Source organism: Mchenga conophoros, linkage group LG17 (assembly GCF_057382185.1).
Source record: "Mchenga conophoros isolate Kocher_MC1m ecotype Shallow Benthic linkage group LG17, M_conophoros_male_GT1.1, whole genome shotgun sequence".
Lineage (NCBI taxonomy): Eukaryota > Metazoa > Chordata > Actinopteri > Cichliformes > Cichlidae > Mchenga > Mchenga conophoros.
In genome coordinates this window covers 23,796,560-23,809,562 of record NC_140542.1, presented here as the reverse complement: position 1 = coordinate 23,809,562, position 13,003 = coordinate 23,796,560, and the positions used below count along the sequence as shown (strand labels likewise).

Here is a 13,003-nt window from a genome sequence, read left to right as displayed (position 1 = left end):
GGGGGGGTCATAGCTGGGAGCGATTACAGGCAGCAGGTATGCTCAGCTCTCTTCTTCTCTTCTTTCACCCGCAAACATGAAAGCATGTCATCTCATGTGTTGAAAGCTGTTCGTGTGGAAAAGGTGGTCTGTGTGTGTGAGTGAGGGAGAGAGAGAGAGTGTGTATTCAGAGCTGCTTGTCTTATTTATGAGGTCAGCTGGGCTGGAAGAATGTGAGTGTTTGTTGTCCAGACTGACCTCCTTAGGGAAGAGAGAGGGACGCAGACCAGCCGACGTACACGCGCACACACACACTCATCAGTGCCCTTTCAGATAAACACTTACAGTAGAGGCTCTCCCTCTCCTCTGTCTGCTGGGAAGGAAGTGCTGTTGCTCTGATGGATGTTGGTACTGTTGGCTAGACACCCATCCCCCCTACTCCGTCTTTTTCCTTCCATCAATGCCCATTGTGCCTGTTTACCAGATTACAGTCCACAGTGCTTTGATGGAATTAGGCCTGTTAAAGGCAGGCTTACTTTAAGTTTGCAGGCTGAAACAGGAAGAAAGGTTTTCAGTGAACCTGCCGCCTCACAGAGCCGGAAATTTGTTACATAGCTTAATGGCAGGTGGAAAACTTTCCCAAGTGCGGTATGAGGTTTCAGCACGGCTTTCAGCTTCCATAAGTGTATTAACAGTTGATATCCTGCAAAGTGCAAAGACTCTCAGTCTACATGCAGACTAATGCAGACTAACCAAGTTATTTACGCATCAGTTTGCCCCCCCCTGACCAAAACAGCCAGTGCAGGCATATTTACACTGATGGTTTTTTGGTTTTATTTTTTTCTAAAATGTTTGCTGCGAATGTAAGTTCAATAATACATTTTTTATCCTCAAATCTGTCATGTTGGATACAGGAATCTTGTGAGACATGCATGGTTTAACGATATATTCTGGTCTTTTTGACTATTTGAAAACTCATATTTCTGCCAGCTGTACTTATGTAGAGCTCAAATGAACAAAACGTGTATCAGCTCATATATGCAAAGCAAGTTTATTAAAAAACAAAAGGTTGATTATGTTCATAGGTCATTCATGTAGTATGTGGATGGGTGGCCCTGTGCTGTGTAAGTAAACCAAAAAAGATAAAGCAAAGTATAAACCCAAATGACAGTTGACAGGTGAGCAATTAACTCAAGTCAAAAACATTACCGTAAGTACGGTAAGCCACTTCCCTAATTCAACTAGTAACCAAAACCTGGAAGTAAACACCCACAAGCCGGTTGAGCAACACAATTTTGTTTTTTCTATCAACCGGGGCTTGCCAAAGGGTAACCAACCAGTCTCTAGGCCTGCATGACTGGGGCCTGAAACAAATTTAACAGCTAACTTAACAGTAATAAGATGTCAGAGCTGTGTTCAGAGCTTGAGGTTGCAAATTTGAGTCGACTAGTGGCACGTGGTATTCCACTCAATAAAGGATGATATGAAAGGGTTCTTGAACACAAACCTTTTTGTCTTGCTAGGATGTATCCTCAACACAAACCTGAGGAGACTGTGGCTTCATCTCTGTGTGTATCATGGATTAAGATAAACATGGGTGTCATCAGCATATCTATAAATGTCAATATTTGTTTCCCAGGGCAGCAGTAGTAAAAGCTCCAGGCGATGCTGATTTGTGTTGTCAGCGTATGTTTATGTGCATGTCGATGTGGGTGCATGTGTGTGCTGGTGTTGCCGTGGTGTCGCTAGGGTGTCGCAGGCTTTTGTCCAGCTCTGAGTTATGTGGAGCTGCATCTCCATCCCCGCCTTTGTCTGACCCTGCTCTCCGTGCTCTCCCGCGGACCAGCGCCCCTCATCCTATTTGTCGTGTTCTCTTAATTGCGGACCACAATGCTGTGACCTCGTGACCTTTTCCAACAACAGGGAAATTAATAGTGCTCCTCCCATCACACTCTCCGCCAGTCATCCAGCCAATCAGCAAGCAGCAGGGTTGTTTTTCTTGAACCAAAGAAAAACAATCAGCTGCACACAAACACACACCACTCACACAATGATATCAGTGACAGCTCGGCACACTGCAAACTCACATGCTGCTTTCATAGTGAGAGTCGGGGCCAACAGCAACTTTTTCATCTCGACGACAGCAGCGGCGATGGTTGCCAGTGGCAGCAGTAGCCATGGAGATGGCAGCCCATAAAGGGATCTTCAATTTGAAGGATGTCCATGGACGAGAGAGTGTAAAAGGGGGGGTGCAGTGCACAGAACCCACATTACCAAGTGAGGACATGAGCAATAATGGCCGGGTGGAAGGTCAAAGTTTGGTACATGAATGAAACCAAAACAAACCACTTTAATGTAACAGATGTGGTGACATAAGTGATATCAATTTATCCACTTCTGTAACTAAATACACCTGAAGAACCAAAGAGGCTTGAAAATCACATTTATATACACTCGTCATGGGCATACATTTTCATGGGAATTATGAGCTTTGAGTGATGTCTTTGAACTGAAAACAACAATTAGGTGCACAAATAATACAAATATACACATACTCCCTCACGAGTATCTTTTTTTTTTAAATGCCCCTTAGCAAGTTGCAAGTATGTTTGGAGGAGTAAAGGTGAGGCTTTCAAACCAAGAACACTATAGCAACTGTAAAGTATGGTGGTGGCATTATGCTCTGGGGCTATCATCACTGACATTCATGTCCTGTATATACACCTAATGAGACCCGCAGAGCAGAGCATGCATGACTTTAAGGAAGGAGACAAAGTTGCACCTCACAATCAATCAAACCCTGAAAATCTACAAACGCCTGTAAAATGTATTTTAAAATCTGTTCTAATGTGTTTGTGGTGGTTAATAAAATAGGAAGAGTATACCTTTGAAGCTGTAAAATAAGTTGGAAGACATTTTCCATGAAAGACGTCCCAGGCAATGAGTAGCACATTTCTCCAGTTAGATGTAGCATGAAAAAGGTAAACCCGTGTCAATCATTGCTGTAATTTCAACGATGCATGTCTTACAAAATGACTTTTTAGTTCTATTAGATCACAGTGAGGTGGGTAAATAGAGGAATTTCCATTTTTTGGTGTTTTGCTCATTTAATTTTTGTTTTCTTTTTGTTTCCTTGATTGTCTCTTTCTAAATGTCAGGTGATCTACCGAACCCTTCCGAAGTGGGAGTCCGTGGATCCTTACGGGCTGAAGGGCCAGCAGCAGCTGAAGGTGACCAACATCCGGATCAGACTGCTGAAGCATCAGAAGTGTCCCTGCCAGGCCAAAGACCTCACCTCCGCACACGAACCCCTCCCCACCCGACACTTCGCCATCTACGACCTGATAGTGAAGGGGAGCTGCTTCTGTAACGGCCACGCCGATCAGTGTGTCCCCATGCCGGGATACCAGCCCATCAGAGACCGGACCAACCACGTGGTAAGAGGAGAGAAGTTAATGTTCTCGAACTCAGTTTACTGCCTGTTTTTTGGTTGTTTTTAAATCTTTATCAATTCCAGTGCTAATCACACCACTATTCACCTTCTCTTTTTTTCATACACGTACATCTTTTTTTCTGTTGCTAGTCTCACTTGTTTTGATTCTTCTGACCACGTAGTCACACGCCATGTGCTCGTTTTTTCACTCGCTCTCGAGAAATCAAGCTTTGTTTCCCTTCATGTTGGCAGTCGTGTTAAGAAAACAGACTAAAGGAGTGGTCACGTTCATTCCCTCCTGCTTCCTCTGCTCTTGACTCCGGCTGCCGCTCTCTGCGTGATAACAAACGCAGGAGATGGAGATGTCGGTTCAACCTGCGGTTTAATGGTGGTGTTGATGCGAGCGAGTGTGTCGATGAAGGTGTGAACTGACAATGTTTTTGCTGGAGATCAACCTTAAGCATTTCAAAGCCAAGTTCCTATCACGGCCATCTCCACAAACAAACACAGCCGGACAACTTTGAAGCCGAGTGCCTGCTCTGCTGCAATCAGCCATGCCTGACAGGAAAGTGAGAGTTTCCTTTGCAGCCTGTGAGCAGAGGCCTTTACACAGATAAACAGTGGTACTACATCAAAGCTGTAGCCCGTACACGAATAAAAACTTATTTTCTTCTCACTAAATGGATCATTTTAAGAGATAAATTTTGTTCGTTTGATCTTACTGCAACAAACCACTTACACTGTATTTGCAACCCTTTGTGGTGCGTCAAACCTGCCACCCCTCATCTTGAATTTCATTTAAAGGAAGTAGATGAGTTTGTAGGAAGCCAAATCTGGTGGGCAGATTCTTGGATTGACCCCAGAAACCTACGGCTTCCTTGACACGTCTCAGGACTTTAAGTAGAACTCTTCTTTAACAATCTGACACTAGCAGGGCACAACCCTCGTCTTCTTCACACTCTTTGTCTTTTTCTTCATTTTCATCTTCATTTTATTCGTTTTCATTGTCTTCTTCATCCACGTAATAATCTTCATCTTTGAAAATAGAAGTAGAGCTTCCACCTCAAGCTCTACTTCCTATTTTGTTTTTTGTTTTTCTGTTAGTGCACAACCAGAATATCAGAAAAAGTGAGCATCATCCCTGATCTGATGCTCACTTTTTAGGGTTTAGACTGTAACCTTTGTAAACTCGGTCTCTGGATTCTAGCCAAGCTCTCATTGGCAGTGACGTGAAAGTTAGGCCAGTCTGATACAGAAGGTTTCCTCTTTGTAGTAGTTTGAGATCCACAGTCGTCACAGGTGCGCACATGCAGGTGTTTGGGGACTGATCTAAAGATATTAGCAGTGCTAGAAGAGGTCCAAAGGTGCAAAAGGATAAAACTTTTTAAAGAAAATCTGACAAACTAAACCATTCTTTACTTTACATGGTTCCATCTATCCCTTTTCTATCTATTTATCCGGGTGTGGGCTCCAACCACCACCTCCAACTCTCCAGGGGGGTCGTGGTGGCATTCCTAAACCACCTGGGAGGCAAAATCTCTCCACTGTGTCCTAATAATTGAACAATCCTAGCCAGATGCTGGAACCACCTCAGCTGGCTTTTTTTACGTGGATCAAAAAACTCCCTCCTGAATGACTGAGCTCCTCACCTGATAAGGTGAGCCCAAGCCTTCAGATGAGCCTCACTTCCACCACTTTTATCCAAAATCTAATTCTTTCTGTCACTGCCCACAACATGTGGTCAAAGGTGATAGCAGTAACATAGATTGACTGGTAAATCCACAGCTCCGCTTTAAGTTCTCTCCCATTCCACTCTTTCCATCCTGTTAAAGAAGACCCCAAGAAACAGCTGCTCCCCAGTGAAGTGGGCACTGCTGCGTCCACGTATTATCCTTTTAATTAATCAGTCAAGCGGAGCATGAAATGATAAAGTTATATCCCCTTGAGACATGCAGCTGAAAAAACCCAGAGTGCTAATTTTTTAAACTGATATGAAACAGCGAACGTGTTCGGTATTCCGTGTGATAAATGAATGAGGTCGTTCGAGCGTGTTTTTATTGCTGATACGAGCATTTTTGCCATGAATCTGGTGATAAACAATTTATTGGCCACAGCTCTTTCAATCTTTTAATCTGACTGTTTGCATGCCAAGAAATTCCAAGTAGCTCCGCTGAGTATTTTCATCAGGATTTCCTCCATCAGTGGGATGAAAAATCGTCTGAATAAGACTGTAAAAGGACAGGGCAGAAAAACCCTCCTCTGCATGCTAAGATAATTACAATAAATCATTCGAATGTAGAATGGTGGAGAATACTACTTTTTTCTTTTTTTTTACAGCAAGTATTATTCTAGCTGCACGTGAGCGTTACAGTTCGAAGTGTAAATCTGCCTTAACGGTCCTCACAAAATTACCTCAGGTCATTGGAGCGTGATTGCGCTGTGTGCCATGCGGGAACGTTCGGTAAACACACAGGTGAGGTTATATAAACGCATTTTTGTCCCGCCTATCAGCAGTTTGTTTTATGTCTCCGTTTCGAACCAGAGCTGCTGTTTCTGACAAAACCCAAACAAGCAGTGCTGCACAGGACAGGAGATGAGGGCAGAGATTAGTGATCGCTCTGAGAAAGCTTTGTGTGTGCGTGCGTGCGTGTGTGCGTGTGTGTGTTGTTATACATTTTTGGGGTTCTTCATACTGTAAACATGTGCAAACTTCTAAATTTGCCATTCTGTGTGCTAAGCAAACAATGCAGTATTCACTTCTCTATCCAAATGTGTACTTTTATCACACATGGTGTGTGTGCGTGCGTGCGTGCGTGCGTGCGTGCGTGCGTGCGTGCGTGCGTGTGGTGTGCACGTTTTCTCAGGCATGCAGTGTTTTGTCTGCTCTAAGTGTGCCTGTTTGGCGTAATCAGCAGAGAAAGTGGCTCTGATAGTCACTGAGAGACTGAAGGGTTGCTCTGTTTGTTGGTTTTGTCCTCCCGTCCACCCACAGGAGGCTTTGTAGTTCTGCGTGATTAGCCACAAAGCTAACACAAGCACATTTAATGGCATCCCGTGCCTGCAACTGAACTGTCAGGGGGAAATCAGTTCTGTCAGGGATCGCTCTGTTCTGAGTGTGACCCTGAGCTCTGGGATGAGTTTTCACTTCCAGAGTAGCTGCTGACCATTAAGCATGCAAGTGAATGAGAAAAAGCTGTCATCAAATAAAGAGCAGGACCTGTTTCACACATCCTGTTTAGTCCATTTGAATCAAGCTCTGGTTCATTTCACCGCCTCTTGATGGGGTTTGTTTTTTGCCGACCTGAACACAGTGCGAACTTTGGTGGGGACCAAAAACAACCGCACCTTTTAAAAAGGAGTTCTAAGTTTGGCTGCAGATGATCTCCAGAACAGTTCATTTATGGTGGGAACGTGATTCAAATCATAATCCAACCCAGACTGATGCACTCAGGTTCTTAGTGATGCATTTTGGTTCACTTTGAGTTTTCTGTTTGTGAAAGGAACCAAACCACAAGTTTGCAAACTCATCATCTGACTCAGACCGAAATAAACAAGATAAAAGTGTGGAACCACTTCAGAAACATGAGAGGGTGGAAGAATAATTTTAATCTGAGTCATCTTTTAAGTTAATAACTTGAAATTTTTTTTAAAGATAAGCTGTATCCCGAGAGGGACAAAATGCAGGTGACAGGAACTGAAGTTAAAAACATGGATAAAACAGATAAGACAGTTTATTTATGGACCCACAGGAGCAGAGCTGCTCAAACGCACGGAAGCAACATTCCACCACTTTTTTTTTTTTCACAAGAAAGATTATAAAATATATAGCTATATATTAGGAGTGCAACGATACACAAAATTCACGGTTCGGTTCGATACTTTGGTGTCACGGTTCGATATTTTTTCGATACAAAAAATGTTCATGCCTTTTTTAATTTGTCATTTATTAAAATTATAAATATATATTTTAACTCAAACGTACAGTTTTTAAATGTAATGTTGCTGAAACAACAAAGTAATAAAATAAAATAAATCTATCTGATCGAGAAATCACTCATCTTTGGAAAAGAGTTTATTACAGAGAAATGGCTCTTTCCAAAAATAAAAGCTATACTATACGCTTCTTCTGGGCTATATTCTCAGCAGCATATTAAACATATCAGGTCCCCATAAGGAGAATCATGTGCTAACGGCTGTCTAAATGACTCTGGTGAAGTTTGTAGCATGCATGCTTGTTGTTTTTGTCTGCTTCCACTTGTCTTTGCACTAGGATGATGTCGGCGTAAATGTGCAGTCGTATTCGTTGTGTTCCCACTAGTGCTGTCAGCGTTAATCTCGTTAAAATGACTTTAACGCCATAATGCCGCAAATCTCCATTAACGAGTTAACAGGATCACCCAGTGGGTGGGGCTGGACGGCATCAACACGTTAACAAGCTAACTGCGCTAATGCACTAGTTCCCACCAATTGAGCATTGCGTGGCACATCCGACATACTGTTTTACTTTTGTCCATGATGCGCTTACCATCAGGGTCATACGTCACCAAGATCAGACCAAGATAGTTCCTAACGCCAGATCTGAATGAGGGTGGGGGAGGTTCAATTTCGGGTAGCGTTGAGGTAGTTGCCATGTTGCAACAAGCTTAGCTTCTGTCTTGCTAGCTTGCGCTGCGCTCAATGGCTCTGCACTCGACAGTGCAGCCTAGGCGGAGCAGTCGAACGCAGATCCACTGAGCGCTCAACACAGACAGCATTGTCAGAAGAAAAGTTGATAAAATAAATTAAAAATTTTGTATTGTTCGATACATATGCGTACCGAACCGAAAGCACTGTATCGAACGGTTCAATATCGATACGAGTATTGTTGCACCCCTAATATATAGCTTATGTTGTTGAAATTTTCTGTCATTTTAACGTTATTTTATGCACACAAAATAAGTGGCCAAAGATATCAATCTATGAGATCTATGCCGGCACAAAACCCTGTTTTGGTGTTAAAAAAAACTGCTAGGAGTGCAAAGTAAAACGCAGGCCAGATTTTGATTTTGACTTTGTTAACTACTAGAAGACTGGAGGATATATTAGTTATATTAAGGGTAATAAAATCTCACTTTCCACATGTTTTGTTGTTGTTGTTCTGTGGGGTTTTTTTTTTTTTTTTTCCTTTTGTATGGATATTTTTGTTGTTAAAAAAAAAAAGTTTGTGTAGTAACAAATTGTTGAAGTTGATGGTACTGTACAGTGATTCCTAAATGTTAATGAAAAAAAATAAAAAATAAAATAAATAATGGCCAGGCTTTTAGTGAGCCATGGGAACATGAAAAAAAGGAGTGCAAAGTTCTCCAGGTGATTTAATAACAGTTAATTTCAGTAATTACCTACCGAGAGCAGCTCAGAGACGAGTGCAACCAGTGAGGCTGTGAAGGAGTGAATGATGTCCCGACAACAATAATACACAGTGGAATCATTTAAATTAAACGACCCCTCATCTGTATGAATCCTGCTTTCACCTGAGCTGTCAGATACACCTGTAACTGACGGCAACTGTGAGGAAAAACAGGAGGATTCAAAATTAGCCAGAGAAAATGTGAGAGACGACGAGGGAGAAAGCGAGAGGACAACTATCAAACTGGAAAGAGTGAAAACAGAGAAGACGTGTCAAGGAAGGAGAAGCTGAAAGCAGGGTGTAAGAGCTGATGGAGACGACGACTGTATAGGTCCTTAAATTCAGTCTGATGTTCGATCACTTTGCTCGGTTATAGCTTATAATGTAAACTTGCCATTTTTGTTTAAGTAATAAACAAAAATTTATTACTTAAATACCAGCCGTGTGGACTTAAGTAATAAACAAAAATGTTTATTGCCCCTACTTAAACAAATAGTACTACAGGGGTCACACTCACTTTAACTAATGAGCAATGCTCCAGTCCATCCGACTGTTTTCATTTCTCTCACTTAAATCTTTGCCTCGTTTGTCTTTCACACTAACTCCAATGGGCCTTATACAAGAGGGGTATCACTCATTGCAGCATTTATCCGGTTTCTTTTGTTCCAATGTCCATCAGCGTTACAGATGTGCACAAATATATGGCATTAACAGTGAGATTACATAATAACTATTTGGTTAAAAGTTCAACATTCATATTTTTTTAATTTCCTCTTCTGAGAGGACCCAGAGACACTGCTCAATGCTGGCTCAGGATTAAGCTATAAATGAAGCCAAAATGTTCTGTAACTTTGTACATGTGCAGTAGAAGAAGGGAGAAAAAAGCCTTTTAAACCTTTTATTTATGCATTTTTATGTATTCTCATGAACGTCACAAACCACACAGTGACAATCCTGCAAAGGCACTGTCCTTTCCTGGAGCCTCAGCGCTCCTCAGCTAATTGCTGATTGGAGTCAGCTGCCAAGCGCTCTACCTCAGGCCTCATTAACACAAGCCAGAGACCAGCTGGTGACCTCCGGTCCCTGGGGAAGGATGTGTATTCCTGACCGGTTGGCGAGCGGTTGCTGGCAGCTACACTCACCATTTACTGTCTGGGTGACTCACTGCTCCATTACCAAAAGGCTCCGGTGAGAGAGAAGATGACGACTTCCTGTCTCTGGGCCTGTGAGACTGCAGCCTAAGGTTTTAAGTATAATCTGAGTCAACAGTCCTAAGGTGCAAGACATGCCCACCAGTCCAGTGTCACATCAGGCCCTGGTAGAGCTGTAATAGGCCTTTATTTGTTATGTTACATTTAACACGAGAAAACCTCAGCTATGTAAAACCTGAACTCAGAAAAGGCATTTTATAAAGTGGTAATAGTTAATGAGCCTGTAATGCTTTCATCTGTCTCAAAGCTTTTGTGGAGCTGTTATGGAGATAAATCAAGCACACCTACAGCTGTGGTATTTACTTATAACTGCCGTGCAAATACTAAAATATTTGTACTTCTTTGGGAACTTTTGGGAACCGGTAATGGTCTTTGTGTAAAAGTACATAAATGCACAGACAGGCCAGCCCCCCTTGTCCACAGTCTTGATGAGTTTGCATCATTGGGTGTGTGTTAACTATGGCATATCGCCGTATGGTAAACATGTGGGTTGAAATACCAGCCGTGTGGACTTAAGCCAGAGTTTTTTCCTGGCTTTTTCTGCTTCTCCTCTTTCCCCTCCTTTCTTTGCACACTTTATATTAATCACTACTCTTTGCTGAACGTGTAATCATGTCTCCTGATTACCCGGACCTCTCATTTGTGCAATTTCTCCTCCTATTAGTGTGATTAAAACCGGTGTGTGAAACCAGTCATGTGTGTGCGTGTTCACCTCGACATTGCGGGGCTGATCTGGGGTCAGTTCAGGCAGAGGGCATGCTGCATGTGGCCGTGCTCCTATAGGATTTTTGAACCGGGGACAAGGTATGACGCATCACGACACCGTGGGAAATGAGTGCAAAGAATCTGTGTGCGTTTGCAATTATTTTGCACGCCTGTGTGCACGTTGATTATTGCGAGTGTACCCCTGCAGTTGCCGTGTAATTGTGTCCTACATTGCAGTTGCACGGTGTAACACAAACAAATAAAGAGCTTCCTCAGATGCTTTGCCCCCCCCCCCCCCCCCATTCAATCATTATCCAGCATGCATGGCATTCCAGCTCACAGGAATGACAAGGAGATTGTTATTGTGCTCTCAGCGCTGCATACTTGCACTCGTACACACATACTCATAAACACACACACACGCAGGCTTTTCAGAGCTGAGGCCCATTCCCGTTTCTAGCCATGAAGCCAAACAATAAATCTCCATTCACTGATTTTGGACCAAGAGAATAGGAGCGATTAAAAAAGGAAGTGGTTAAGAGAGAGTGAAGAAGCTTGTCCTTTCCATCACACTGACCTCTTTGTTCCTGCTATTTGTCCATCTTTACCTCCATCTATCATGCTGCTTGTTGCTAATGAGCTCTCTCTCACAGGTCCATGGGAAGTGTGTGTGCAGACACAACACTGCAGGTGATCACTGCGAGCGCTGCGCTCCTCTGTACAACGACAGACCGTGGCAGCCTGCCGATGGACTGACGGGAGCGCCGCATGAATGTCGGAGTGAGTCAAACAAAATTGTTCACACCTTTTTCCACCACAGGACTCTTGTATTAAAACTTAGCCTGTAAATCTTAAATCTAGGAAAGGTTATTGAAAACCTTCATACTTTACTAAAATATCAGAACGAACAGCCTCCAAATGCTCTCTGAAACATTTGTACATATAGCCAGTTGCCAGTCTGATATTTTCATTCTTGATGACTATCTTCTTCTTCTCACACCAGAGTGCAAGTGTAACGGACATGCTCAGAACTGCCGCTTTGATTGGACAGCGTGGCGAGAGTCTGGCCAGCGAAGCGGAGGCATCTGCGATTGTCTGCACAACACTGAAGGGCGACAGTGTGAGAAATGCAAGCCAGGCTTTTACAGAGATCCCAACCGACCGCACGCCGCCCCCGACTCCTGCAAACGTAAGCTGCACACACATTTTACTAAACTATAGTGGGAGGCAGACTTTTAGGAGCACAGTTGGTGGCATCAACTTTATTAGAGATCGTCAAATGTTTCAGATGTAAATTTAAAATGAACAAGCCCACAAAATGAACTGTATGTGCCCCATGAATTAATCTATGTTAGACACCCTTGATGTAAGTCTATATACCCTCATTGGTAACACTTTGCTGGTGCCAAGTTGGACCCTTTGTCCTTCAGAGCTGTCTTAGATCTTCATGTCACAGATCCACCAAGGTGCTGGAAACATTTCTCAGAGCTTTCATAGAGGTCAGAAGTTCATATTAACGTGAAAATCATGGCAAATTCTGACCCTTCAATCTGAATCTTGTAGCAGAAACAGAGTCTTGTCAGAGCGGGTGTGAATTTTAGCCTCAGTTTCCTGTTCTTAGTTAATGGGAGCGGACCTGGTGTGATCTTCTGCTGCAGTAGTCCATCTAACGTTTCATCCATACCTTGGATGAAACGAGTAATCAAGTTGCTTCTACTGAAGTATCTTTTTAAATGTGAAAGAGCAGCTAAAAGCTCAGCCGTGTTCTTGACTGTCCATTTACTTTCTACAGTATATTTTATAAAACTGCTATCTATTTGGAATGATAATAGGAATTTCACTGGCACACGACATTCAATATGGAGTCACAGCATTAGACCAGTGGTGACAAATGCACCATACTGGCACAGCCCTTTGATTTTTCTCAGGAATGCAGAGGACGGAGATCACAAGCCAGAACATGCTGCATAACACTCAGTCCTCACGGGCACCTGGCTCTGTGTGTGTGTGTGTGTGTGTGTGTGTGTGTGTGTGTGTGTGTGTGTGTGTCTCAGAGGCAGCAGATGCCCCATTCTCCATCCAGTTACTCCATAGTTAATCATCAGATGGAGGCATACTTGTGTCTTGACTCAAAGTTCATCATAAAACTCCTGCTTGTCCATCTCGGTTTGTTCTGCCATTTTTAAGATGTGACTCAGAGCTTGATTGTTAGCTGTGAATGTGTGACGGTCCTTTCTCCGTCACTGTGTGTGTGTGTGTGGGGGGGAGGGGGTTGTGAAGAGGTGAGTG

The 13,003-nt window shown here is 43.0% G+C and overlaps 1 protein-coding gene across 1 annotated transcript in view; it reads left to right on the top strand.

The window, feature by feature from the left end:
* The window catches only part of ntn4 (netrin 4), a 31,772-nt gene that overhangs the window by 6,820 nt on the left and 11,949 nt on the right, over positions 1–13,003 (top strand). The window contains exons 3-5 of the mRNA XM_085252070.1: positions 3,138–3,416; positions 11,368–11,494; positions 11,718–11,903. Coding sequence (XP_085108196.1) covers positions 3,138–3,416; positions 11,368–11,494; positions 11,718–11,903 — 592 coding nt within the window. The remainder of the gene's footprint in view (positions 1–3,137; positions 3,417–11,367; positions 11,495–11,717; positions 11,904–13,003) is intronic.